The sequence below is a fragment of the Natrix helvetica genome, assembly GCF_964273705.1.
Source record: "Natrix helvetica genome assembly, chromosome: 1".
Taxonomy (NCBI): domain Eukaryota; kingdom Metazoa; phylum Chordata; class Lepidosauria; order Squamata; family Natricidae; genus Natrix; species Natrix helvetica.
Window position 1 is genome coordinate 245,529,951 of NC_138548.1, and position 27,104 is coordinate 245,557,054.

At 42.6% G+C, this 27,104-nt stretch overlaps 3 protein-coding genes across 5 annotated transcripts in view; 1 reads left to right on the forward strand and 2 right to left on the reverse strand.

The window, feature by feature from the left end:
* Positions 1 to 1,831: 1,831 nt before the first annotated feature.
* EME1 (essential meiotic structure-specific endonuclease 1) lies at positions 1,832 to 12,800 on the reverse strand. Of its 2 annotated transcripts, none has more exons than XM_081936334.1 (10): positions 12,676 to 12,800; positions 11,202 to 11,277; positions 8,990 to 9,852; positions 8,775 to 8,902; positions 8,496 to 8,585; positions 7,383 to 7,495; positions 5,756 to 5,894; positions 4,839 to 4,954; positions 3,570 to 3,759; positions 1,832 to 2,613 (listed from the first exon to the last, which is right to left on the reverse strand). In XM_081936334.1, exons 3-10 carry the CDS (start codon positions 9,816 to 9,818, stop codon positions 2,437 to 2,439), a joined length of 1,782 nt encoding a protein of 593 aa, XP_081792460.1. In that variant the 5' UTR covers positions 9,819 to 9,852; positions 11,202 to 11,277; positions 12,676 to 12,800; the 3' UTR covers positions 1,832 to 2,436. The 2 variants fall into 2 exon arrangements, with proteins under 2 accessions (XP_081792460.1, XP_081792461.1); XM_081936335.1 differs by having other exon boundaries at positions 12,593 to 12,721.
* Positions 12,683 to 23,047, forward strand: MRPL27 (mitochondrial ribosomal protein L27). Its single transcript, XM_081936339.1, has 4 exons — positions 12,683 to 12,890; positions 14,942 to 15,064; positions 21,413 to 21,480; positions 22,679 to 23,047. The coding sequence occupies exons 1-4, from the start codon at positions 12,836 to 12,838 to the stop codon at positions 22,883 to 22,885; spliced, it is 453 nt and encodes a 150-aa protein (XP_081792465.1). The 5' UTR covers positions 12,683 to 12,835; the 3' UTR covers positions 22,886 to 23,047.
* Positions 23,048 to 23,191: 144 nt separating this feature from the next.
* Positions 23,192 to 27,104, reverse strand: part of LOC309383591 (uncharacterized protein) — a 38,729-nt gene continuing 34,816 nt past the window's right edge. For both annotated transcript variants that reach the window (XM_081936338.1, XM_081936337.1), the window contains exon 5: positions 23,192 to 26,909. In XM_081936338.1, coding sequence (XP_081792464.1) covers positions 26,763 to 26,909 — 147 coding nt within the window. In that variant the 3' untranslated portion in view covers positions 23,192 to 26,762. The remainder of the gene's footprint in view (positions 26,910 to 27,104) is intronic.

Consider the following 27,104-nt stretch of genomic DNA (forward strand, 5'->3'; position numbering starts at 1 on the left):
TTCCAGCCATGTCTGGAACTGAGGTCCACACATCTTAAAAGTTAGTAGGTTGAGAAATATTGCTCTGGATAGAAACAAGTACATACTTCTGCATATACCCAAATATAATATTTTGGTAGACATCTACATTCTCTGATTTTGCTGAAGACCAAAGAACAAATTGGCCAGGTTCTATCAATGGTGTACCCAAAGATTAGATGTTAACAGACCATAGATTAGATAAGGTAAAGGTTCCCCTCGCACATATGTGCTAGTCATTCCCGACTCTAGGGGATGGTACTCATCTTCATTTCAAAGCTGAAGAGCCAGCACTGTCCAAAGACAACTCCGTGATCATGTGACCAGCATGAGTAAACACCAAAGGCGCACACAACACTCTTACCTTCCCACCAAAGGTGGTCCCTATTTTTCTACTTGCATTTTCTGGTCAACAAGCTTAGTGTCTTAGCCACTGAGCTACCGTGTCCCTATAGATTAGAAACATCTCTGTAAATTTCTGAACAAATAAGATTTGACTAGGCTGCCTCAACATGGTAAGTAAAAACTCTATTATGGTTGAACTTAACAAAAGCTTCTGTTTGTGTTCTTACAAAAAAGTTCCTTTTGCTACCTGAAATACAGCTATTTTACATTCTCTAAAGCAGTGATGGTGAACCTATGGCACGCATGCCACAGGTGGCACGCGGAGCCATTTGTCAGGGCACGCGAGGCGCTGGCCAGCTGAGTTCACCCTTTTTTAAAGCCATTTTTGCCCTCCCCAGGCTCCAGAGGCTTTATAGCAGCCTGGGGAGGGCGAAAAGAGCCCCCCCGGCCCCCTGGAGGCCCTCATAAGCTTCCCTGAAGCCTCCAGAGCGCAAAAAAACTGGCCCTACAGGCAAACCGGAAGTTCAGGAACAGACTTCCTGTTTGCTCGGAGGGTCATTTTGACTGCTCCGGAGGCTTCAAGGAAGCGTCCTGAAGGTCCCTGAAGCCTTTGGAGCACTCAAAACGACTGAGCAAACTGGAAGTGACTTCTGGTTTGTTCGGAACGTCCTTTTGACTGCTTCGGAGGCTTCAGGGAAGCCTCCTGAAGGTCCCTGAAGCCTCGGGGGGGCGGGGGGGGCTCTTTTCGCCCTCCCCATGCTCCATGCCTCTGGAGCCTGGGGAGGGCGAAAAAAGCATGCAAAAATGGGGTCGTGCCTGTAGTGCGTGCATGCGTACTGGGGCGGGGGGGGGGGTGTCGCGCATTGCATTATGGGTGCGGCACGCCTGCACACAACCTCCCTGTGCTCCCCCCACTTATGGCACGCGAGCCAAAAAAGGTTCGCCGTCGCTGCTCTAAAGCAGTCAATTTAGGATAAAACTAAAGCCATTGAAGCTTCTAGATAGATGTGTATTGAAATGGTGGGAATTTAAGAGCATAAATGTAGGTTAGAGAAACTTCTGTAATGTCTATAATGAGAACCATAGCATTGAAGTGGTACCTGTGCCACCTACCTCTAGAAACTATACCCTCCAGACTTTTTTTTTAAAAATTTCCATTTATACAGCCGCCTACAGAGTACAGGTTCCTGCATTGAGAAACTATACAATTTAGCATCTATTTCAGGAGTAATAGAGAAGAATGCATAGTTTGGTAACTTGGTTCAAAATGAGGAAAGAGCATATAAAGTAGAGATGCCAAAGTTTGCTGGATGAGGCACTCCAGAATCACTTAGTAGAGCTGCACTTCAAAAGCTTTTACCTGACAAATGCTGTTTATTGAATTCTTTATAGGCTATACTTATATTACGAAGAGTGTACACATCTATCTTCAAATATACTTTCTAAAACAATAGTAAATAATGCTAAGTTAAGGAAATGAAATATTTCGCTTGTTTATTGGAAGCCATTAAGCTCATAGGTTTCAGATAATTTTTATTTTTTAAAAGAGCTCTCTAAAATTTATAATGTACTAGCCGATAACCCAGCATTGCCTGGGTATTTATTTATAAGAGGGAAATGTTCAGACCAAATGTAATTTCTAATATTGGATTTTCCCCCTTACCAGAGGGAGCCTCCTTGTAGAGTACTGTGAAGCCGTTCTCATAGCAACTCCACTGCGCTGTACAGTAGAATCCATTTTATGGCAGTACAGTAGAAGTAATTTAAAGGCACAACAGACTGCGTATTAACAGAACACACACCTAGAGGGGTGTTAAGGGTGTCTCATCACACACACACACACACACACACACTAAACAGTATATAATTACAGAGAGAAAGAACTTCAGTTCTTAATTTCCATCAAAATGTTTATCTTCATAAATGGGTTTTACGAAGATTTCCACAGGATAAAAGAAACAGTTTGGATCGAGATCCAAGCAGTAGCGTCAGAAAAGTTTAATTTAGAGGAAGTACGGTAATTATGTTTAAAAGTTGCTTGAGCAGAGTTTTGCAGAAATCCACACTTTAAGCTCAACCAGTAACGTCCAGGGAAAGGTCAGGGTTACGAGAAGTCATCTGCAAATAAATCCGTTTGGACAGGTCTGGACCAACTCGCCTCATTGTTGTCGTCACTCCATCGCCACGACGGACGGGAACCTCCGCAAGAAGGTTATGTTGCTCCTGCTCGGAAGTGTGACTGTCATAAGCCTGGAGGTAGCCAGAACACAAAACATTATTTCTATAAGTAAACGTACATGTTCTTTTGGATAGTTCATAATTGTTTTGACACCTATGATAAACTTCTCAGGCAGAAGATGGAAAAGCAAAGTAGTGCAAAATTTTATTCCTAGCTGAGGAGCAATTTTTCCAACTTCAGTCATTCCATGGAAACTGGTGACATGTAGTCTAGAATCACATACGCATAGCTGACTACCAATAATGGGACCAACAAGTTAGGTCATCTTTTTAGGATGATGTTGCATCTACTTGCTTAGGGAATAAGCTCTCTTTAAGCACAGTTAAATGTAACATCTGAGTAATTACATAGGTAGTTCTTGACTTACAACCATTCGTTTAGTGACTCTTCGAAGTTGCACCAGCACTGAAAAAAGTGACTTATGACCGCTTTTCACATAACAGTTGCAGGATTCCCATGCTCATGTAATCAAAATTCGGATGCTTGGCAACTGGATCACATTTATGGCAACTGGATCACATTTATGAGGGTTGCAGGGCCCCGGAGTCATGTAAATCACCTTTTGTGACTGACAAGCAAAGTCAATGGGGAACCTAGATTCACTCAGCAACTGTGTTACTAACTTAACAACTGCAGTGATTCACTTAACAACTCTGGCAAGAAAAGATGTAAAATGAAGCAAAACTCTTAACTATCTTGATTAACAACAATTGAGCTCAATTGTGGTCGTATGTTGAGGACTATACTTTTGTCAATGGTTCTGAAGTCCTGGAATATCATCCAACAGAATATATGAAAAACAAAAATCAGTTTACTTCCAAAATCTAGGTTTTCTATGTGAAACAGTCTTTTTTTTCTTGCTCCATCTGAGAATTTCAGCATGAGATTTTAAATTTCTTTTGCTAGCTGGATATGACTTGGCATGCACACATTGAATATACCTTCTTATAGAAATGTAAAGCCTTGCCTGCATCAGAAGCAGAGGAGAAGGGTACTGGGCCACAATGGCATTGGCCATCTCCAGACTGACTCGGTTGAGTTGCTGAATCTGTCTCTTCCATACCTGAAGCAGTCCCTTTCCAGTACGATCCACCTTCACACCTCTACACCAGTCTCCCTCAAGGCAGAAGGAGAAGCTGGTTTTATTTTTTTCCTTTCTACAAGAAACGACAAGGAAGAAATGTGGCAAAATATTGAAACAAACCATCTCTTGCAATGTTTTTGTTGCTCTATATGGAAATCAAAACCTGGAAGATGGGATCTTCATACAGATGCCACATTTGAAGTCGGGCACTTTGTTTGATGGAATGATATTTCAAGGAATTGGATTACTTCGAGAGATAAGCACAATATGGGCCAAACTCGTCTCTTTTCTAAAACATCTGGCAAACACATGCTTCAATACTTTGCCTACATCTTAATTGCTAAATTTTGGTGTAAATAACCCCTTTCTTAAGGCATCTACCTATAGTGCGCAGTGACACCAAGACTTTCCTTGTGAAACAGACAAAGATGATCAAGGTAGAAAATTAGAAATGAAATAAAATAGGAATGAGCTGCAGATTACGGCAAATGTGCCCGGAATTCACAGAATGTATTTATTTAATGGATTTTTAGGGCTACCAACTCAAACAATTGAGTAGGCAGTATACAACACAGAGAATAAACGGGGGGGGGGGGGGGGGGAGGGGGGAGACAGCTAATATTAAAAAAGCAACCCAAAATATAAAATAGAAACCAAGCACGACAATGAAACAAACAAAGAGAGACAACTGATCACAAATGTCTGGGGAAAATGTAGTTCTTAATGGCTTTTCTAAAAGTAACCATATTTGGGTCTTTAAAAAGGGAACCTGGAGCATGGCCGCCTCGTGGGAGTATATGGGGTGAGCAGGTGCTCCTGGAAGAAGATCTTACATCGAGTACGGCTTTAATGCTGATAACCAGGAATTGAATTGCACTTAGAAGCCTCTTGGGAGCCATGGCTGCTCATGGAGTAGCCATATCACATAGATACAAAAAGCTGCACTGATCACTCCGTGCAACATTGCATTCTGGACCAACTGAAGCTTTCAGGTGCTCTTCTAGTGAAGCACCATGCACAGATGCTGCAATAGTCCTATCAGGAGTGATTAAAGCACAAGTGACCATGAGCAAATCCTGTCCAGGAATGTATGCAATGGGTACACAAGGTAGTCTTAGATACTATGCATATACTCTTTGTTAGCTCACTCACTTGAATGGGGCTTCAGCCACAGCCTTAGTAAACATACTAGCAAATTCTCCAAACTCCTTCCAGCTTGCAAGCACTTGAACCTGGACACCTGTGTGAAGCTGCAGCTCGACCAGAGCCTGAAAAAAGCAAGGATGAAAACAGACTTATCTTTAAAAAAAAACAAAAAACAAGAGAGACATTAGACATAAGTTACTATTTCATAACAGGTGGCGCTATTTCCTTCAGGATGGCAACTCTTCCAGCTCATTGGATCCAAAAACATTCCCCTCTGCCCCCAGTAGCTCAGAACGTCATTATCTTTTTTGGGCTGGCATATTCTGCTGCCCTTCTGAGTACGGTTTTATAAGGCAGCCTTTTCCGATCCGGTGCCTTTCAGTTGTGTTCGGATCACAACTCCCCAAATTCCAAGCTAGCACTTGGCCCCTAGGAAGAGCACCAGATCAGAACGAACGATTCTGTGATTAGGATGAATGGGGATGGAATTAAAAATTTCCCGGAATCTAGAAATAGCTGTATAAGCGGTGTTCTTTCATAATTTAAGCATGACATCTTAATGCTAAACAAAAACAGACTTTGAAACCCATTAAATTGCTATTTGGCCAGGGTTGCTTCTCTAATGTCTGAATGTCATGATCCCTGGCATCCTTCACTCGCCTATCTTCCTTGCGGACCGCATCATGCACAGTCTCCTCCTTTCAATCTGTGCATCTGAAGCCCTACCTTATTTAGTTTAATATATGTATGCGTATTGCAAGGAGAGACATTTCAGGGTTCACCATTAGCCCCTCTTGGAGATTGAAGCCTGATCTGGCAGCAGAAAAAAACATCATTTCCAGAAAAGGTGATGATCCCAAGGAAGAATCTGAGACATGGCCGAGATAGCCAACCATACAACCCTCGGCACCAAGTTTACTTACTTCTTCCACATCCAGCCTAGACAACTGAGAAACTGGAATGGCCTTTTCTTTCTGTTTCCTTGGCTTGCCTTCCTCCAGTGCCTTGCTGCTACTTTGCTCTGCTTGCTGCAGCTTCTTTTGTGACTTGGGTTTCTGAGAACTGAAGACACAAATCAATTCACTGATGTATACATTAGTGGTGGGATTCAATTTTTTTCACTACCGGTTCTGTGGGCGTGGCGTGGTGTGGCTTGGAGTGCATGGCAGGGGAAGGATACTGCAAAATCCCTATTTCCACCCCACCCCACTAACCTGCTTTCCAGCTCCTTTCTGTGCAGGGCAACAGAAAATTACCCAGACAATCAGCTGGGACTCTGGAGGCAGAGAATAGATGGGGGCAGAGCCAGTCAGAGGTGATCTTTGCCAGTTCTCTGAATTACTCAAAATTTCTGCTACCGGTTCTGGACTATAAACCTTGGGTTCATTTCAAGGAGATGGGGACACCATCTCAGCTTCTGAAACTGTAGCCCTGGACGTAGATGGGCAATGTCTGGGGAGGTGTTAGGAGATACCCGAACTCTGGCCTTTTGGGTTGTAGTACTCTGCTCTAGAACTGCTTCCTAGTAGAAGTGTATTCCCAATATTTTAATGTCAGCTGCTGTTGAAGCTGCATCTTTTTATCTGGGTCTCCTCTGAGAGGTTAATCATAGTATCAGCCTAGCCAATCCAATCTGCAGGGTGGGTACACTCTGGATTACTTTAGTTAAACAATGCCATCTAGTGGGACCCCAGGACTGTGCCTTCTTAAATGAGGTTCCCCTGAGATATGAACAACCCTCACCCTAAGGTGTTTCCCAGGGCCCCGAAGATCAAATTATGAGATTTCAGAGGGTAGGCATTTCTTCCGTGCTTTAAGCAGTAATTTACCTTGGAGTGGCCTGGCCTATCAAGAACAGAAAGCATCTGATTTAAAGGATCGAACCTTTTTTGGCTCCCGTGCCACAAGTGGGGGGAGCACAGGGGGGGTTGTGTGCGTGCGTGCCGCACCCATAATGCAATGTGCGACCCCCCCCAGTGCACATGCGCGCACAAAAGGTGCTCCCCCCCATTTTTACATGCTTTTTTCGCCCTCCCCAGGCTCCAGAGGCTTTATAGGAGCCTGGGGAGGGCGAAAAGAGCCTCCCCCACCCCCCCGGAGGCCCTCCAGAGGCTTCAGGGATCGTCCGGAGGCTTCCCTGAAGCCTTCGGAACGCTCAAAACGACCCTCCGTGCAAACCGGAAGTGACTTCCGGTTTGCTCGGAGGGTCGTTTTGAGCGCTCCAAAGGTTTCAGGGACCGTCCGGAGGCTTCCCTGAAGGCTTTGGAGCGCTTAAAACGATCCTCCGAGCAAACCGGAAGTCATTTCCGGTTTGCTCGGAGAGTCGTTTTAAGAGTTCAGAAGGCTTCAGGGAAGCCTCCAGACGGTCCCTGAAGCCTCCGGGGGAGCCTCTTTTCGCCCTCCCCAGGCTCCTATAAAGCCTCTGGAGCCTGGGGAGGGCGAAAAATGGCTTTTAAAAATGGTGAACACGTGTGCCATAGGTTCGCCATCACTGATATAGATAGATATAGATTTATTTATTTATTTCAGAAATGAAAAGTAAATTTTAACCTGAAGTGTTTTTCTAATTCTGTTACCGCCAATGACAGCGCTTTCCCAGGAATTTTCTCGGTGATTTTCGCCACAAAACTCTGCAGTGTTTCAGATGGACCTTCCATCCTAGGCTGCAAAAATTCAAAAGGACAGAAAGGATAGTTCTTTAGCTCTATGGACTGAAGCAAAGACGTGCAGCCCTTCCAGCCTCTTAGACATAGCTCAGATGTTTTCTCCTGCTAAAGCAAAAGAAACGCCTTGGTGGACTATTCCAAAGGATCATTTTATCCAGCATTTTGCATTGCGCAGTGTTGACCCAATGCATTTGACTAGCCCATCCTGAGAACCAGAGATCGTTCTCACTGTGGGTTCCCAGCAACAGGAGGAGATATTCAACAACTAGGCCTGGTGGCCACTGAGAGCCCACTCCTTTGGAAATCAAAATGCAATGCCCAAAGGAAATAATCAAGGTGCATAGCAGTATTTATTAAACAGTACATTTTGTAGGGAGTCTCTTCCAAAAGAGGAGTCAAAAAGATCCATTCATATTTATACGTGTCAGAAAGGAGACGCAAATGCTGCATGCATACATGTCCATAAATAATAGCATAATAAATCTCAAGATTTATAGCCCTTCTGCTATCTACAAATAAGTTTTGGATTACTTCCTGCTCTTCCTCAGATTACTTCCTACAGGGAATAATGTTCTTAGGAAAACAAAACAAAACATTTGCATCTTGAAATTCAAGGGTTGCAATGGAATGTACTGATAAAAACTTACAATAGGCCACTGTAAAGCTAAATGTAGCAAGGCCACATTCTTTTTGTTTTAAATCCTTTCCATTCTAGTGAAAACTGATGTTCTCCATTCTCCAATTCTGCTCCCTAAATTTGTCAAGTAAAAGCATTGCAACTGATACACCCATAAGGAGGGCTGGTCAGTTTTGGACGCATCAACTTTTCATAATGAATGAGAACATTCACCATTTCTGAGTCTCTCTAATCTTTATTTCACCGTGGGAAATCTTGATTAATTATTTAAAAAACACGTGTTGTGTGTTGTATTTTAGAACAAGAGATTTTTGTTTTGCTTTGCGCTTTTAGTGTTGGCCATTGCTAGACCGATCTTACCTGCTTGCCGTTATGAATCATTGCAATGAAGTCCGGGAGCAGCACTGGAACTAGGACATTGGGTTCTTCTATCCAGTTGTCTTCTTCAGCCTTCAAGCCAAAGTATACATTTAAAAAAGGAAGGACAAAAATAGAAGCGCAGTTACCGTTAGTAAAAAGAAACAACAATTAGATCATGGCCAGGATTCCTTCAGAAGAGAAGATTAAGCAAGGAAACTCCATTACTTTAATCAAAACTACCAAACAAAAGACTGCGGGGGAAGACACATACTATCATACCTGTGCTAGGCCAGTTTTCCTTCTCCAGGTGATGCTGCAGGGCACAGTTTGGCTCTCAATCACATAGCTACTCTCCATTGACTGCAAAGCAGCAAGGATCTCATTCGCACCATTAATCTGTAAGAGACCTATTGGAGGCTGAGATTCAAGATGGATTCCCTAAGAGGGAGAACAGATAAGAAAGCCAATTGGGGGGGGGGGGGAGGGAACCATACCTGGGTCTAACACTATTTGAATGTGTTTCAGACACTGCTCTGGTCTTTGGGCTTTGCGAAGTTGGGCCAAAGCAGCTTTCCTCCGTTTCTCTTGCTCCTGCAGCTGCTTCTGAGCTCCTTGCTCTTTGCTCTTCTGCAGGGCAGCCTGGCAAGCTTTGTCCAAATCCTGATGGTTCTTTCTCGTACTTGTCTGAAGAGGAAAGGACTTCAGGCATATTTGGCGGGTACCATCCTGCATCTTATTATCAGGGATGCGAACTGGGAGCTGGGGCAAGGATTGTGACTTAGCATCCCATGAATATAGCTCCTGATCACTGTCTGAAAATTCCCAAGTGCTGGGGGCCACGTTTTCTTGGAGATCTGAGCCAGCAGATAGTGGCTTCTGCCAGCAAGTGGGCACCCCTTCTTCATCACTGACACAGGGCCTATTTTGCTCACTGAACTCTTGGACACTCTTTGTTTGGATCCTAGTAAATGAAGGAGCGGTTGTAGAGGGTCCGGCTACCAGCAACTTCCTTTGGAGCCTTTCGGCCAAAGGGACAAGCATTTCTTCCTCCTCCTCCTCCTCACTCTCGCTACTGAGCTGCAGTCTCTCATCTGTAGTAGCAGCCATCTTGACTGAATTGCATGGACCATAGGGCTTTTTCCTGGCAGGTGAGCAAAGGAATGAATCCTCCGAGTCTGAGCTGAAGAGCACAACTATTTGGTTCTCAGGAGAAGGCTGGATGCTGGTTTGTGGGTCAGGAGGAGGTTTGTTTACAGAAAGGAAAACTGGTAGCTCCTCACAGTCGCTCTCATCCAGTTCTGAGAACATGATGTTTAGCTTCATGCACTGAAGAGACTGCGCTGGGTTGGAGTGGCATCTGAGGCGAAAAAAAGCAAACTGTTGAATTCAAGAACAGAAAGTTCTCCCTCTTCAAAAGTCACATTCCCTCAAGGATACTTGATCAAGGTCTAATGCTAGAAGAGAAAAGAGTCAGCCAACTGTGAGAGAGATCAATCAAAACCAAGTCACCAGACCTCAGCATTTATTTGTTCCTTCTATTCTCCTGCCCAGTGTACTCCTGCATGAGGTACAAACCCACTCTGCCTACACTTCTGCAAGTCAGGATAAGGAGTGTAAGTTTCCACATTGGGCTTAGCTAATGCAATGTCAAAACAACAATCTTCAGTACAGTTTCCCCCAAGTGATTCTTCTCCATGTGTGTTTGTGATATAGTCCCTAAAATTTCCAACCAGCATAAGCAATGTCCGTGTTTTAAGAAATTTGGGACCTGAAGACTGTTCATCTCAAAAGATAACTGATCGTATAGCTTGGAATTCTGGATGCTGTGGAAAAATACATTTGGAGTGTTGGAGCTATTTGGAGCTATTGAAGAGGTCTAATCTGAGGAACAGGAAAAAGACACTTTCCAGCCACATATTAATCCATTGCCTTCTGTGGGCTCCCCTACTAGTTCCCAGGAGTTGTAGATGATCTGACTACCCAAGTGGAAATATGTCATGCCTCCAGGAGCTCAACAATTAGTTATCCAGTCCTGGTTGTTAAACAGTTCATGTGGGGGAGGGGGGAACACCATTATTCCTTGTGGTCACCCTAGAACCCACAAAGAACATCTGCAGTAAGGGCAATGTCAAAAGTGAGTGGAGTGGACCTTTCCCACCACTGACCTGCCAAGGATTTATGATTTATTTATTATTTATTTATTTAGATTTTTATACCGCCCCCTCTCCCCAAAGGGACTCATCACTGATGTCTTCCCTCTATACTTTCAAAGGGGACTACAGTATATTTTATCATGTATTCATATTACTTACTAATTTGTTCTCAGGGATTATACAATAAAAAAATTAAACTCAGCCACCGAATTGGCAGAACAGGACGGTCTATAGAGCCCACTTCAAAGTGAGAGAATCAAGTTTTCAGGGGAACTCCAAAATTCCATTTTTTGGGAATTCCAAAAAACAAGGGACCATTACAATAAGGGGCCATAACATTTCTTTTGCCCACTTCTCCCCCAGTCAGTTGTCTGCCTGAGGGTTTTTAATGAGTCAGAATGCAAGATCTCAAATATCATCAGCATCTATCTTTTCTTTTTCCTATATTCCAGCCAGACAAAATCAACATACAGTAATTATATTTTTACATGCACAATATTGATCTCCATATATTCTAGCTATTTACATTAAGATATACTCCAAATTTACTTACAAGAGAAAGGTTCATAAACTACAATTTCTTTGATGTGAAACAAGCAGGATTCTGTCACCAATTATGTTTATTTCTCCTAGGGAAAGAGAATACCCATTATGAAATGAATTGTGTTGTCTGCAATTTTAATTGTATAGTTTATTTTATTCCCAAACAGCACAGAATGACACTTATAAAATGATAAAAATGGATATGGAACAACTCAAATAGGAGAACCAGAGCCAATATTATTCAACTGCACTGAAACTACACCTTAGATGAAAGATTGATTTTGTATTGCTTTACCAGTATTATCTTCCCTATTTATAATTTAAAAGCAATGTACACTACAATGGCAGATCAATCTCTTTTTCCCTCCCAAGAAGATACAGTTTGTTTTGGAAGAGTGAAGTGTGGAAATCCCTGCCTCTTTGAAGAATTTCCATCTTTTTTGAGTTGTTGCAAATTCTGTTTCTGATTGTTAAAAGTTTTTGACTTTTTTTATTGGATAAGGTTCATTTCTAAATAGACAGATAGAATACATAGCAGTGGGAGGCATATCCAGATACATCCCTGTGCAGGGAAGTGGATCTGCTCAGTACACATACACATAGGATTAACTGTTTCAATTTGCTGTTGGCAATAACACTTTTTAAAAAACCAAACAGTTAGAATGATGACAAGGTTGACTCAGCCTTCCATCCATGGGTAAAATGAGGACCCAGATTGTTGGGGGTGATATGCTGACTCTGTAAAAACAGCTTAGAGAGGGCTGTAAAAGCACTGTGAAGCAGTATATAAGTCTAAGTGCTATTGCTATAAGCCTATCTTGTGGATGGGGTGACAGCAAAGATTAAGGAAATGCGTGAACATAACAAACTAAAGATATCAGAGAAAGCTTACAATATTGTCCAGTGATACCATATCTGCCCAACTGTATAAATATTTACAAAATATGCCCCATTCCAAGCACATCATAACTTTTTTTTTAATCTTGAAAGTATTACGGAAATATTTGTCTAAAATCTTATGATAACATAAACATCGGGTTCTTTTTCTTCAAAGGATATATTAAAAGCGAGTTTGAACCAGCTTCGGAATTCAGCTTGCTGGCTTTATGCCCTAATTGGTGGATGGATGGATGGATGGATGGATGGATGGATGGATGGATGGAAGGAAGGAAGGAAGGAAGGAAGGAGGGAGGGAGGGAGGGAGGGAGGAAGGAAGGGGGGAAGGGAGGAAGAGATGGAGGGAAGGAGGGAGGGGGGAAGAGATGGAGGGAAGGAGGGAGGGAGGAAGAGATGGAGGGAAGGAGGGAGGGAGGAAGGAAGGAGGGAGAGAGGAGAAGGAAGGAGGGAAGGAAGCAGGAAGTAAGGTATTTTCCGTTTACGCAAACCGCCTTAAAATATTACCCCAGCCTTCATCACGTGAATTCGGGTGCTGGTCCTCCAGAATTCCCCGTTTACAAAACCACACGAAACGTTTCGGCTCTCACCCCATCGTTTTCGATCCCTTTGCAAAACCAGGCGCTTCGCTCATTCATTCAAAACCTTCGTTCAAATCGCGCGCTCGCCGCCGCCGCCGCCGCCGCTCCCGGACCCGGAAGTGTCGCAGCGGAGGCCGGGCCGCTTCGCAGGGCGGCGAGGGAAGGTCAAATGGCGGCTCTGCTGGGCCGGCTGGCTTCTTTAAGCTCCGTGGCCGGCAGGCAACGTGAGTCGGGAAGGTCGGGAGGGCGGAAGCCTAACTGGGCTGGGGGTGAACTCTGGGGAAATGGCAGCGGGCAACGACAACTGGTGGGACTGGGAAGATGTAGAATGTGTGTGAAGTTACGAGGGAGAGGCGGGAAACGCTTACGCTTGGCGCAGGCAATGCTCCCTTCGCCTGCAAATGGGTCAGAGGAGTATGTTCCTAGTAGAGGTTCATGCACAAGGTTTGCATTGATTGCAAACCGCCGATCCTTTGCAGAAATTGGTGCATTTCGTCCCCGTCCCCGCTTAGGAGCGAGCCTGGAAAAAGCCCTATAAAGCTCGCTCTGTTGGACGATGTTTATTTTATTTTATGTATTTTTATTTTATTTATTTCGTCCAGCATGCATTAGATAACATATATAAGAATAAACATAATTTTGGATACATGAAACGGATATGAATACAAGGGAACATTAGGACAGGGATGGTAGGCAGGCTTGTGGGCTTATGCACGCCCCTGACAGACCTCTTAGGAATGGGGTGAGTCGACAGTAGACAGGCAGTGGTTCCCAACATGGGGCCCAATTTGATTTTTAATGGGGGCAATTTGAACTTTGTTTAAACCAAGTTAATGGCCTTTTAGGCTTCCTCCGCGTGAGCAGAGTTCACTTTTTGAATAAAGTAAGAGTTATATGTCACAGGGCAGGGGCGGGGGGGGGGGGCACCAGGATTTTAGAGATGCTTAGGTGGGGCATGGTCAAAAAAAGGTTGGGAACCACTGGTCTAAGGTTAAAGTTTTGGGGGTTTAAGGAAGAAACCAGTCAGGTAGAGCAGTGTTTTTCAACCTTGGCAATTTGAAGATGTCTGGACTTCAACTCCCAGAATTCCCCAGCCAGCATTCGCTGGCTGGGGAATTCTGGGAGTTGAAGTCCAGACATCTTCAAGTTGCCAAGGTTGAAAAACACTGAGGTAGAGCATTCCAGGCATTGACCACTCTGTTGCTGAAGTCATATTTCCTGCAATCGAGTTTTGAGTAGTTTACCTTGAGTTTGCATCTATTGTGTGCTCCTGTATTGTTGTGGTTGAAGTTGAAGTAGTCATTGACAGGTAGGACGTTGTAGCAGATAATTTTATATACTACACTTAGGTCAGACCGAAGGTGTATAGTTGTGAAGGATTCTACTAAATCCCAAATGTGCTTTTTTCCCCCCCCTCCCAAGAGGCAACTGGACTTTCTGGTTTTTACATTTCACTTCTCATCCAAGAAGCTTCTTCATCTCTCCTTGAATGAGAAGTGAAACCTCTTCAAGGAAAAACAAAGAAAGTCCAGTTGCCGCTTGAAAAAGCCCCTTTGGGACAACCAGGACCTGGTAGATGACTGAGAATTTCATACATACCTAGATTCTACTAAATGTATCTTTCTTGGGGAGTTCGGTCATCTTCCTTCATTGGTGTCACAAGGTACTGTTTTGTTTTCATGGTGCTATGGGTAGGCTTCATCAGCTTTCAGAATTTAGATGATTCTGTCTTTTTAAAAATTATTCTTGGAGGTCCCATTTTGGAGCAATTGAACAATGTGATATTGACAAAACCCAGATCTTTAGGAACAATTTGACTGAATCATTGATTAACTTGTAAATTAATAATTCTGAGTGTTTGATTGCATCTCTGTGGTTTGACACTTTGCTACATAGTTGCATGATTTCTTGCTTCAAATACTGTAAAGAATCTACCTGTCCAGGCATCCATGACCTATATAGGATGCTGAAGGTTGCTATACTGGAAAAATTCAGAAAGGTTTTGCTGGTGTTTGGTGCTTTTAGTTGTGGTGTCAGCCTCCTGGAACTGTCTCCCCAACCTGAAATCTGGAAAATTGAACTCTCCTGATGTTTTGTTTTAGAAAAGCTGTTAAAACTACATTTACTAAACTAAGCTGTAGTTATTTCAAATTGTCTTAAACATGGGGAAATGATTGCATTTTGGACTGGGAACTGCTAGCTCATAGTGCATGCTTTTTATTATTAGCAGATTAATCATTGGAAACTCTTGCTTTTCTTCCCCTTCCTGTAACAGTTTTGCCTGTTCCCGCATTCAGTGCAACTGTGGTGAGATTTGCATCCAAAAAAAGTGGAGGCAGCACCAGAAATCGTGGAGGGAACAGAACTGGAAAAAGGTACGGCTACAAAAAATTTGATGGTAAGTTTCTCAATCACTTTAATTTGGTTTCCTGCTTATTATTATTATTTTTCTTTATTCATTAAACATGAAACTCAGTCAACTGAAAATCCGAAAATGCACCACAAATACCATTGACTGGTGCTAATGGTTGATAGGGGTTGCTGCCAGCATTCCAGGTATCAACCAAGTACCTTCTTAAATATACAATGTTCCGAGTAGCACAGATTTTTGCAGTTCCGCTGGTGTTATTGCAGGAAGCTGCAATTTCTTGATGTATTTTATAAAATTCTTGGACATGGTACCAAGTGCCTCGATGACAATGGGTATCACTGTTACATTATTACATACTTTATTCATTAAACATGAAACTTAGCCAACTGAACATCAAAAATGCATCACAAATACCATTGACTGGTGCTAATGGTTGATACGGGTTGCTGCCTAAATATCAACCAAGTACCTTCTTAAAATATATGATGTTCCGATTAATGCATTTTTTGCAGTTCTGCTGGTGTTAATGCAGGAAGCTGCAATTGTTGTTACGTTTATTGTGTTTATTATGTTTATTATGTTATCATTAACAGCCCATCAACAAAAGCAACTGGGAAAAAAAACCAGATTAATTTTCTTGCTCTTTGCTATCAAACATGGACTGTACTGTTTGAAGGGTCCTGAGGTCATGGCTTTGGTGATTGAAGAATCCTTTCCCTTCCTCTTCCCTTTGTTCCATCCAGTTTTGTCACTTCGGCCATCTTTATTCTTTTTGGGTTTTTTGGTTTTTTCTTTTCTTTTTTTGAATATTTTATACCAAATTGTAAAGTGGCCTAGAGTGGCTGGGAGTTGGGCAGCATATAAATGTAATCCATTATTATTTTCATCTGTTCACAACAACGTGAGGTCACAGCTGCCAGCTCTTTAGCTGGTGTTGGCCTGCATATGCATTGAATCCTTCTCAAGAACGTTGGCTGTTCAACTGTATTGGTAGACAGGTAGTCCTCAACTTATGAACACAAATGAGCCCAAAATTTATGTTGCTAAGTAAAACATTTGTTAAGTGAGTTTTGCCCCATTTTATGAACTTTCTTGCTAGAATTGTTAAGTGAACCATTGCAGATGTTATGTTGGTAATGTTGTTAAGTGAATCTGGCTTTCCCATTGACTTTGTCAGAAGGTTGCAAAAAATGATCACATGATCCCAGGACACTGCAACAATCATAAATATGAGTCAGTTGCCAAGCACCCGAATTTTGCTCCTGTGACCAAGGGGATGGTGCCACGGTCATAAGTGTGAAAAACGGTCATCAGTCACTTTTTTCAGTGCTGTTGTAACTTTGAACGGTCATTAAATGAACTATTGTAAATTGAGGACTACCTGTATTACAGTATATGTGCAGGTTGAATCAGTGTGATCTGTGATTGACAGATGGAATTTTTGTCAATGCATTGACATATTAGGTATTATGTATTACGGTTTGTTCCAGTCAGCAAGATGTTTAGACTGGATTTGGCATTTTTAGCCACCTATTGATTCCCAAGGACCTGGGATAGGGAGATGTTGTTATTTGATGGTATTAAAATATTGTTGCAGGATATAAACTATTTCAGGTAAAGTTGCCTTTGCAATTGATGAATATGATTTGGCTCATTTGGATAGTCCTGTGTTATGCCTGTCAACTATGAGACAGCCAGTAGGTGGTAGGACTGCAATAGTTTACTGCAGAATTGTGCGTATTTGTTGCAGAATGTAGATCCACTATTTAAAATTAGTGCTTATATTCTGTACATTTTTCTTTAGAATATAATTTGGGTGGGGGGAGCATACAATAGGGTCATGATGGCGAAGCTATGGTACATGTGCCACAGGTGGCACGTAGAGCTCTCTCTGCAGGTACGCGAGCCGTTGCCCCAGCTCAGCTCCACCGTGCATGCGGCATGCCTCCTGGCAGCCAGCTGGTTTTTGGCCCTTTGCTGCACATGTATGGGGGGGGGGCGCATGCGGGAGATGTGTGCGCATACGCAGGGATGTGTGTGAGGGGTGGAGCGTGCATGCATGGAGGTCACACACATGTTGGGGCGGGATGCATGCTGGGGAGGTTGCACATGCATGCATAGGGCACAGGGGGCGGGGTCATGTGTGCATTGCATTATGGGTGAGCGCACGCACGCTTTTGGCACGCAGCAACAAAAAAGTTAGCCATCATTGCAATAGGAAGAGTCTAAATAAATTACCAGTCAGTGAAATGTACTGAGAATTCTTAATCAGGTTTATATAACTCTGTAGAAAGCTGCTGATTTTTCCTTTACGCCATCCTTGGTTGCTGGCGAGTAAACCTGATTGATAAATTGTGTCAAAATTATAGCCAGTGGTGTTATTGGGAAACCAGAGGGAAAATAAGGATATTCAGTAGACTACATATTGTACAGAAGTATCCTTCCAAAAGCACCCCTAATAGCAAAAAAAAAAAAAACACCTTTTAAGCCAAAAACCCTTATGGGACAAATATTTACCTTCCAGCCCTATGATTCTATCATTCTCTGATCATGTCCAGAGTGCCTTTTATGAAGTCTAGTGTGCAATGGTAGATTTGTTACTCTTGATGTTACCGCAAGGTTCCCTTGTTGTAGCAGACGCATGGTCATAGAAATTTGAACATGTGTTTACTGAGAGAAGGAACAGTGTGGGAGGAAAGGAAATGGAAAAAAAATATATGGCAAAGCTTGGCTCCAATCCCCCTTTTCTCTCTAAAGCAGTGCTTCTCAACTTCAGCCTTTTAAACTGTGTGCATTGCCTGGGGATTTTGGGGACTTGGAAGTCCACACAACTTAAAAGTGGTTGAGGTTGAGAAACATTCTTCTAACAGTCAGATGTTGAAGCACAGTCCAGATATATGGGTGGTGGTGGTGGTGGTGTAATAATTGAAAACCTTTCTGGTGTGGGTTGCTTTTGTAGAGCTATGCACACATGAATCTTTAAGGAAATACAGGTAATCCTCAACGTATGACCACAGTTGAGCCCAAAATTTATGTTGCTAAGTGAGAAATTTGTTAAGTGAGTTTTTCACATTTTACGACTTTTCTTGACACATTTGTTAAGTGAGCCACTGCCGTTGTTAACTTACTCACATGATTGTTAAGTGAACCTGGCTTCCCCATTGAAGAGAATCACATGTCCCTGGAACACTGCAACCGACGTAAATGTGAGTCAATTGTCAAGCACCCGAATGTAAATCACATGACCATGGGGATGCCGCAATGGTCATAAGTATGAAAAATGGGTCAGGTCATTTTTCCAATGCTGTTGTAACTTTGAACAGTCCCCTAAGAGAACTGTTATAACTCGAGGTCTACCTGTATGCTAAAAAGAGTTAAAAGTCTAGCCCTGGAAATAAGGAGACGGGGTTGGGGGGGAGTCAAGAGTCAATAGTATTGCCCCCAGCCCCAATTTGATGATGTAGTGGTGAAGACAGTGATGATACTTACCTCAATTTTTATCTTAGGACGGTGTTTCTCAACCTTGACAAATTTAAAATAACGTGGACATCGTGCTGGCTGGGAAATTAATGGAGTTGAAGTCCATGCAAGGCTGAGAAACACTGTTTTATGTAACACCTTCATTAAGATAACAGAGAGCACAAAAATGCAGGGTTTTGCAAGATCATGCACTAAATTCCGAATTCAGAGATCCAAGACTAACAAAAAGAAGTATTTTTTTTTAAACTAGCAGTCAGAGGCAATATCTTGTTCGCCTTGCCTGCTCTCAGAATAGTCTAAGCAGGATCAGATGTGTTTATCTTCTTCACTGGGAAGACCATCCTTGGTAGGAAATGTCAGCTGTTGACTGGATTGTGGAGCCAGAAAAAATATCCCAGAAGCAGCTATTAGCAAATACTGTAGTGCTCATGTAATTTTCTTGACAAAATGTACCTGGGGTTGCTAGAAATCAGTTTTGACTTGAGGAGCTCCTTCCTTTTTGAACAACAACAAAAAGTTAATTCCATTTAAACTGAATATGCTGCAATCAGATGGTCATGGTTAGAGATTTAGACCACTATAAAAAGGGGGATTAGATTAGGGTTATCGATAGTCACTAGTCCTGATGGTTGCATGGTGTCTCCAGGATTTTCAGCAGCACTCCTGACATATCAGCTGCTTTGTGGGAACAATGGAAAAGGGTGCTTGCCCTCCTTGCTAAGTCTATGAGCTTCGATAGAGACATCTGTTTGAGGGTCATTAAAGGCTGGACTAAATGGGCTATTGGCTTGATGCAGTTCACTAATTCTTAATATGCTTAGCAAATCCAGGTCTCTTGTGATGGGATAAAGAAATGGGTTGGGGAACAGGGAGCCTGACTTGACCCTAGCATTAACAAAACCTGCAAGGTCAAATGGAATCTGGGAGGACATATATGCAGGAAATTCAGGACCACGCCCGCAGCTACTTGAAGCAAGCCAATGTGTCATGCCTGCAAGCCATCTTTTCTTTTGGACTTCAGGCTTGCCACACTTTCTACTATTCATTTTCTATTGTGGGATTATATGCAGTTGGGTGATATGTAGCCATAACAACATTCTTCTTAGAAAGCCAAGGTCATCCTTGTCTCTGCACCTGGCCGGAACTGGATGGATGGAAGCTGCCAGCATGGCAGTAGAAGATTGGACTATGTGATGGACTTGTGGGTGTGGGAGGGCAGGATCTTGAACTTTCAACTGGGTGGGAAAACCTGGAAGCTTTCAGATTCGGGTTTTCCCATATGTGCCAACATGGCATCTCTAATAAAGTGGAACTTTGAGGAAACTCATCCTCAGAGTTTTATTTCGTTGGGGGTGTTTTTTTGGAACCCTGGTACAATGTATGGTTCCTCCTCTGTTCAAAATGTAACATTAATTTATATCCTTATGGGATGTTGAAAAATAGTGTTTGCAGTAACAAAGCTGGAGAACATATTACATGGTTTTACTACACGTTTCTTTTTTAAGCCAGAAGAGTGTAACTACAGTGGGTACAGATTTGGCTGCTGACTTGTTCCATTTGGAATGAACCAAATCAGAAGTGATGTTGGTTGATCTTGGTGACATATAGCCACATCTGTATCATTCTCTTGACAATAGTGCTGCAGAGGTTTGTCAGTTTCCTCCAGGATGTTTGCCAAACTTCACATTTTTCTACAGACCTGACATTCCCTGGTGGTCTACGTCCTCATACACTAACCAGACCAAGAACTTCTAAACCCAAACAAATAAGTGTTCCCAAACCATCAAGTTACAATGCTTAGTCCAAGGCAGATGAGTCATTAATATGCCTCAGTACATGGACATGCAGTCCCTGTAATGATGCAGAAGGGACTCTTTCCTTGTGTCATCCTGCTCAACATAATCAGTAAGTTGCGCAGCCAGATACCAGATTTCTTCATCCTTCTCACACAAACACAAAACAATTCAGTGCTATCATGTCCCACTTCCTATTTTCCCATTTAGTTTAGCAGCCCTCCTAATGTTGTCTTCTCCATAATTTCCCTATGAGGAAAGCAAAGATGTCCCCACGAGTCCTTGTAAATTAAGCCATAATATGTTGGGTTACAAGTAGTTCTCGACTGAAAACCATTTATTTAGCAATTGTTTGAGTTACAATGGCCCTGGAAAAAGTGATTTACGACTAGTTCTCATATGGCTTCCTAAATATCTCCATGGTCAAATTTGGGTGCTTGGCAACCAGCATGTATTTATGATGGTTGCAGCATCTCAAGGTCTTGTGATTGTCATTTTGTGACCTTCCCAGCTGGCTTCTGACAAGCAAAGTCAATGGGGAGAGCTGGATTAGCTAAACAACCAAATGATTCATTTCATAACTGCAGGGATTTGCTTAATCACCATGGCAACGTGGTTGTAAAATCGAGGCACAAATCACTTAACAACTGTCTCACTTAGCAACCGAACGTCTGGTCCCCATTGTGGTAGTAAGTCAAGGACTACCTGTACTTGAATGTGGATTCAGGATTAGTGAAATGGAAGAGTTTTCCTTTTTTTCCTTTTGGTAATCTCAAGATGGCAGTCTACACTAAATGGAGTGTAATTTGGTGAATTAATGTATGAATCGAGGCTATTCTGATAATCTGTTGAGAAAATACTTTGGATAGGTGTGCTAGAAAGCCTCAGCCAATCAGACTAAGTCAAATTAAGGGCATGACTCTCAAGGCTTGAGTCTGAGATCTTTCACTTTTGACCTCTTATCTTCTGCAATAGGTCCTATTTCGTGAGAAGGAATGTTAAAGAAAGTTGGTCTGTTGTACTTGTTCATTTGTATTCAGCTAAAATGCATTCAAGCTGTCTTGTTTCTGAGGTTTAATTACTTTCTTTAACTCATTTGCAGGACAATTTGTTCACGCAGGCAACATATTGGCCACTCAGCGTGTCTTTCGATGGCATCCCGGAGCTCACGTAAGATGTTCTCTTTGTTATTTCAAATGCCACTTAATTAAGACTTCATTCCATTTTTATCAAAGCATCTGTTTCCTTGTCTTACTCTAAATTATCCTGGAATTAAACATTTTTCATTATGGTCTGTCAAACCTCTTGGCTTCAGTTTTATCATTTTTTCCAAGAATCTTCCTCTCAGCTGAGACCAGAATAAAATTCTGCTTTTGATCTCTCTTGCTATAAAAGTGCTGACATTAATAACCAGAAACTGGAGCCTGCCTCTCACCCGGATTAGTTTCACAGACTTCGAACCACCTCTTTATATTTAGTAAAAATTCAAATCCAGTGTAGAAATACAAGAATGTGTCAGAAACTCTGGAAACCCATCCTCATAGATGGGACACACACACACACACACACACCCCTTAGAATATCCCGAGGTAAAGAAAGAACAACGTAAGAAAATGCATCTTGGAGCATTGGATGACTTTGATCATTGGGGGGGGGGGGGGGAATCAAGTTGTGGAAAAGGAAAATAATTAGACATTTCTTTACATTGATCCACATCAGTGCCTTCTGAAGAGAAATGCTTGCTTACTCTGCCCAGAAGTAGCTGGGTAGAATGATATATAAAATTGGGCTTGTTGGAGATACCATCTTTAAAACCGAAATTATTTTCAGCCACTTTTGGATGTGAAGAAATCAGCTGTCCCTCAACATTTTTGAGCTCACAAGCTGACATTCCTCTTATTCAGCTGGCATGGAACCAGATTCAGGCTGAATGGGTTCAACTATGATGTTATTAGAACTCCAAAACACACCATCAGGAGCAGGTGTCAACAAAAGCTGGGGAGGCAAGGAGCAAATGTAATTGACTTGCAAAGAAAAACAAATGACTTGCTACATCCCATAAAGCCAGGCATCCCTGGTTACAAGTATAGACCCTACCAGAACAGGGATTCTGAATGTAATTTGCAGACGTGCCTTTCATTTCTGCAAGTAACTGGAATCCTGCAGTCTCACTTCGACATCTTTGCATTATGCTGTATCCTTCTGATGATAGCAATGTTTTTCTTGTACAAGAGGTTTGGCACACAGTTGGCAAACTATACCAGAGTTTGAGAAGTGTTGACAGTCCCAATGATAGGCATGGGCCTGCGTTCTGCTCCAGAGGCTGCTTCTTCCCTTCTTTAATCATGATTGTGTCTCATTGACCCAGGTGGGGATGGGATACAACAAATGGTTGTATGCTCTTGAAGATGGAATTGTGAGGTTCACGAAAGAAATCTACATACCGCCTCCCCGTCGCAAGGAAAGCCAAGAAGTGATCTGCCGGTTGCCCAAAGGAGCTGTGCTGTATAAAACTTTCATCAACGTCGTTCCTACCAAAGAAGTGGGGAGTTTTAAGTTGATCACCATGAACTGAGAGCTAGCGCTGAATGACTTTTGGTTAGTCCTCTGCAGCTGGGAACGAAGCAATATTCGGAGCATCTACAGCATATCATAGAGACATGCTCTTAACACACAACTCTGATGTGTGCTGCTGAAATAAAGATTGATAGTGTTTGTTTCCAAAACACAACAGTAATACGACTGTTGCTCATTTCAACGGAACCATCTCAAGCCAATTCTTTATTCTTGGGGTAAAAGCAGATGCTGGAGGTAGGTTTCCAATTTAAGAGTGTCCCTGAGTATTCTCAACAGATTTCATACACCAGTAATTATGTCTACCTGCAGACATACGAAATTTTTTTCTTCCCAACTTCAGCACATCACAATCTGGGTACAGAATGTACACATTTTAATGTCACGATTTGCACCAATGTATGCACACAATAAACTTCTGCAGTGTTGCCTGCTATGTACCAAACAGATGTGCAGCTGCTGTAGATGCAGTCTAGCAGGAAGTTCCTATCCATCTCAGCTTCTTCCTTATCCAATGTGTCAAGCACTGATCAGTTTACACAGCGTGTTCAGATAATTTCTTTGGTGTTCGCTTGGCTTAGTGCAGGGGTGTCAAACTCAAGGCCTGGAGGCCAGATTCGGCATATGGGGTGCTTAGAGCTGGCCCGCAGGGTTGCCTTGGAAACCGCGAAGGAGTGGCCCACAGTACCTCAGCCAATGAGAACGGAGCTCGGGAGGGCTGCATGTGGCCCTCTCCAGCTCTGTTTTCACTGGCAGAGGGTTGCAGGAGGCCGTTGCAACTGAAATGGAGTTCTGGAGCCCATTTTTGCTGACAGAGCACCCGGATCACCATAGATGCCGCCAGCACGAATGATGTCGAGCTGGCCACACCTAGCCCAGCCCCCCCCCCAGCCCCCCAAGGTCAAACGCAACCCTGATCCGGCCTTTGATGAAACTGAGTTTGACACCTCTGGCGTAGTGCATGGTGTGGATCCAGCCAGGTGGTTTGAAAACCATAGATTGTGGCATCACATGTGAACCATGGTTATTCCTTAGAGCCAAGTATGGTTTCAGTCCCAGTTAGATAGCATATGACTCTTTGGGAAACCTTTATAACAATACATAATTCAAACTTTATTGCAACAAAAGGAGGAAGCAAGACAACTTGATTGCTTTGGACTAATTATAAATGTGACTTTTATGGTACTTGGGTAGAACTTTTCATCTCTAGATAATTTTTCCGTTAAGACTCATTACTTTGAAATTATTTTACAGTGGTGACTGGTCTTGCCGCTATTAAAAAAAAAAAAAATCACGTCCTTAATATACAACATTGCAATTCCAGTCCTTGGATACATTTCTTTGTCACTGTAACCAACTGAAGAAGGAAAAAGCAGGTGACCTAGGATGCAGGCCACAGCATAGCATAGGCAATCAAGATTATAGATGGGATGGGATGCAATTGCATGGCAAAGACTATGTTTCGGCCTGCTTTCACCCATGAAACCTGAAAACTTAAATGCCTGTGCCTCCAGGTAGCCACATACAGCTCTGGTGCCCAGTTAACAACCTTCCTAGCGACGTTAGCGACATTTCCTGGGGCCTACGAAGTTAAGAGTTTAAACATCTGAAGAGTGCAGGAGTGCCTGTTCCTTTCTAAATCACATACATTATTCAGCCAGTCTTCATACTTCGTTGACTGCCTGTTTTTTTTAGATTGAAATAAATAGATTGTAAATTTATGGCTTGTCTTCACTGGGGAAATTGTCAAATCACCGTTAGAATATGAAATGCAATAATGCTAGCTTTCATGTGCATTTACAGGCATGATTTTTTTTTCATGTTTCATTGACAAATGCATAACCAACGGATTCACATCTCCCACTGATCCCAAAGCAAACAAGCCGCGTTTGGACAAACTTTGGGTATTTTGAGACCTCAGTCAATGAATGCACAGATAACCCCCGATGAGGCGAGTTGTTTTAGCAGATTTGCTTCTCCCTTTTAAGATCTGATGTAAAAATGAGTCTGACTTGACTTCACATATCCCACCAAGCCAAAATGGGATGATTCAATAGGTCACGGGTGACTGGCTTCCTATTGCAATCTGAGTCGAAACTCTTTTATAGCTTAACGCAATGTGTGAAACCAGCAAACTGGAGGCCCATTGGTGCTAGCAACAGAGCACTTCCTGATCGCCGTCATTTCCTTCTGGTTTTTTTAATCTGCAGAAACGTAGCCATAGTTCGAACTAAAGTTCAAGTAAATCATTCAACAGGCTATGGAACTCAAGACAGTAATTAGCTGTATAAATACAGCATGCTAAGCTGCAGTGTGATTTCTTTGGTTTTGCCTAACTGGGTCATGGGCTGTTCAACAAACCATGGCTAAAACAGGTTTCATGCAATGTATAAACCTACCTGTTAAGTTAAAGGAAAGCCTGCTTGCCTTTAAACACGAAAGAGAGTAGTACAAATTAGGTGTTAAAGGGAGTGGGGACAGGAGCAAAGAAATATAAATTTACTACAGCTATCTCTTTATGTATTAGCCATATCGAATGGTACATTAACTGTCCTTAAAATAAAACCTGAACACAAATATACCTCACATTCGTTCTTTTCAATCTCACAGACAGGAAAAAGTAAATAAGTAACTGCTTTCTGGTAATTTATATGTTAAGACTATAGAAGTGATCCCAGGCATTTCCCAATTAGATTAATTTTCAATGATAGCATTAGGAACATTTGGAGTGCTTATTAGTCAAACACAAACAAACAAAAACCTGCCCCCCCCCCCAATCCAGACAGCAAATTAGATTTAAATTTATCGAGATTGTCTGAGCTCCAGCTGATAAGCAGAATAAACAATTCTGGTATATGTGAAAATAGCTAAATCTTCCCTTCCAGGGAGATTTCTACATTTTGACAAGTAAGTCTTTTTTTTATCAGTTATGGCTTGGCTGCAAAACAGGCTATTTGTATTTCAATGGGGGAAACATGAGACAAAAGTGCCAGACTTGTCTTCTACTTAATCTCTTAAACTTGTCCAGATCTGCAAAATGGCTCCCACCCTGTCTTCAAAAAGAGAAAAATCCCACCAGAATTTGTCCAAAGAGTTTGTTCACTGATGTAGATTGAAGAAAATAGCCAGAGGGTAAAATACATTCATTGTGTCATCTGAAGCCCCGCAAATGGTGTCCTGGGGATATAGTCCTATGACGGCTAACAGAAAATAAAACGTTCGGGTAAATATCTTGAAAGTTTGGCAGCTCTAGCAGAGGTATTTTTTTTAAGTGGAAGAGCTGCTGTATGTCCTCCCTCCCCCACTGCCCCCCCCAGGGTGGTCTTTGAACCAGAAGCCTTTATCTCTTTAAAGCAACAATCAGGGAAGGCTTTGATGTTTAGCTCCTGGGGATCAAACTAAAATTCCAATGGTTTATGTGCTTGACTTACTCCTGCAGCAAGAAGATCATCTGGTGATCTCTTGGAAATAGTCTCTAGGCCAGAGAGTGGCAACGTTCGTCCGCCTAGCTGGGGCATTCTGGGATTTGAAGTCCACACAACATAGCCAACCAAGGTTGAGCAACACTGTTCTAGGCTGTTCTTGGTGGAAGTTGATTTGGGGTCTGACGTATAAAAAAAGGACGAGAGAAGCTGATCAGAACTTCCCTAGGGCCATTTGTTCCATTAGGATGAGGAAATTTTTGTCTTTAAGGATTAGTTCAAGACAGCTGTAATTGTTGTAAGGGGGAGGGGGGAAGGACAGAGAACATGGCTTGCTTTGCAACAATGCCGGAGAGTTTCATTCCACTTCCTCAGCATCAAGGTTTGGCCGGCTGCCCTGCAGAAACGAAAGCGTTGCCCAGTCTGTGCCATGGAGCATGGAGGACTCATTCCCACCTACACCGAAGTGTTCCTCTGAGTATGGTAAGTGGGAGAGGCTTGCAGCATATCTGGCAGGCTCTGCCTGGTTGACAACTCTGAGCCAGCTCCGGTTCTTGACAAGGCAGCAGGATACCTCAAGGCCTGTTCGTAAGGGGGCGGCAACTGTGAAGAGAAGATCAGGAACATGGGTATATTCCCTGCCAATTGAACTCCACACTCCATTCAAGAATTATTGTAGAGGGCCAACATATTCACCAGCCACTACAACCAAATCTTACATGTGTTCTGACCCAGGCTTCCTGAGAGCATGAAGCAAACTCCTGGTCCCGACAAAAAAAAACCCTTTTATTAATTTAC

Bases quoted from the DNA above. Each gene is read 5' to 3' on its own strand.
- MRPL27 (XM_081936339.1), top strand. From the start codon at position 12,836: ATGGCGGCTCTGCTGGGCCGGCTGGCTTCTTTAAGCTCCGTGGCCGGC. The intron at 12,891-14,941 runs GTGAGTCGGGAA...TTCCTGTAACAG, and splicing joins CTCCGTGGCCGGCAGGCAAC to TTTTGCCTGTTCCCGCATTC. The intron at 15,065-21,412 runs GTAAGTTTCTCA...ACTCATTTGCAG, and splicing joins CGGCTACAAAAAATTTGATG to GACAATTTGTTCACGCAGGC.
- EME1 (XM_081936334.1), bottom strand. From the start codon at position 9,818: ATGAAGCTAAACATCATGTTCTCAGAACTGGATGAGAGCGACTGTGAG. The intron at 7,496-8,495 runs GTAAGATCGGTC...GAATTTTTGCAG, and splicing joins TGATTCATAACGGCAAGCAG to CCTAGGATGGAAGGTCCATC. The intron at 3,760-4,838 runs GTGAGTGAGCTA...CGTTTCTTGTAG, and splicing joins GTGGCTGAAGCCCCATTCAA to AAAGGAAAAAAATAAAACCA.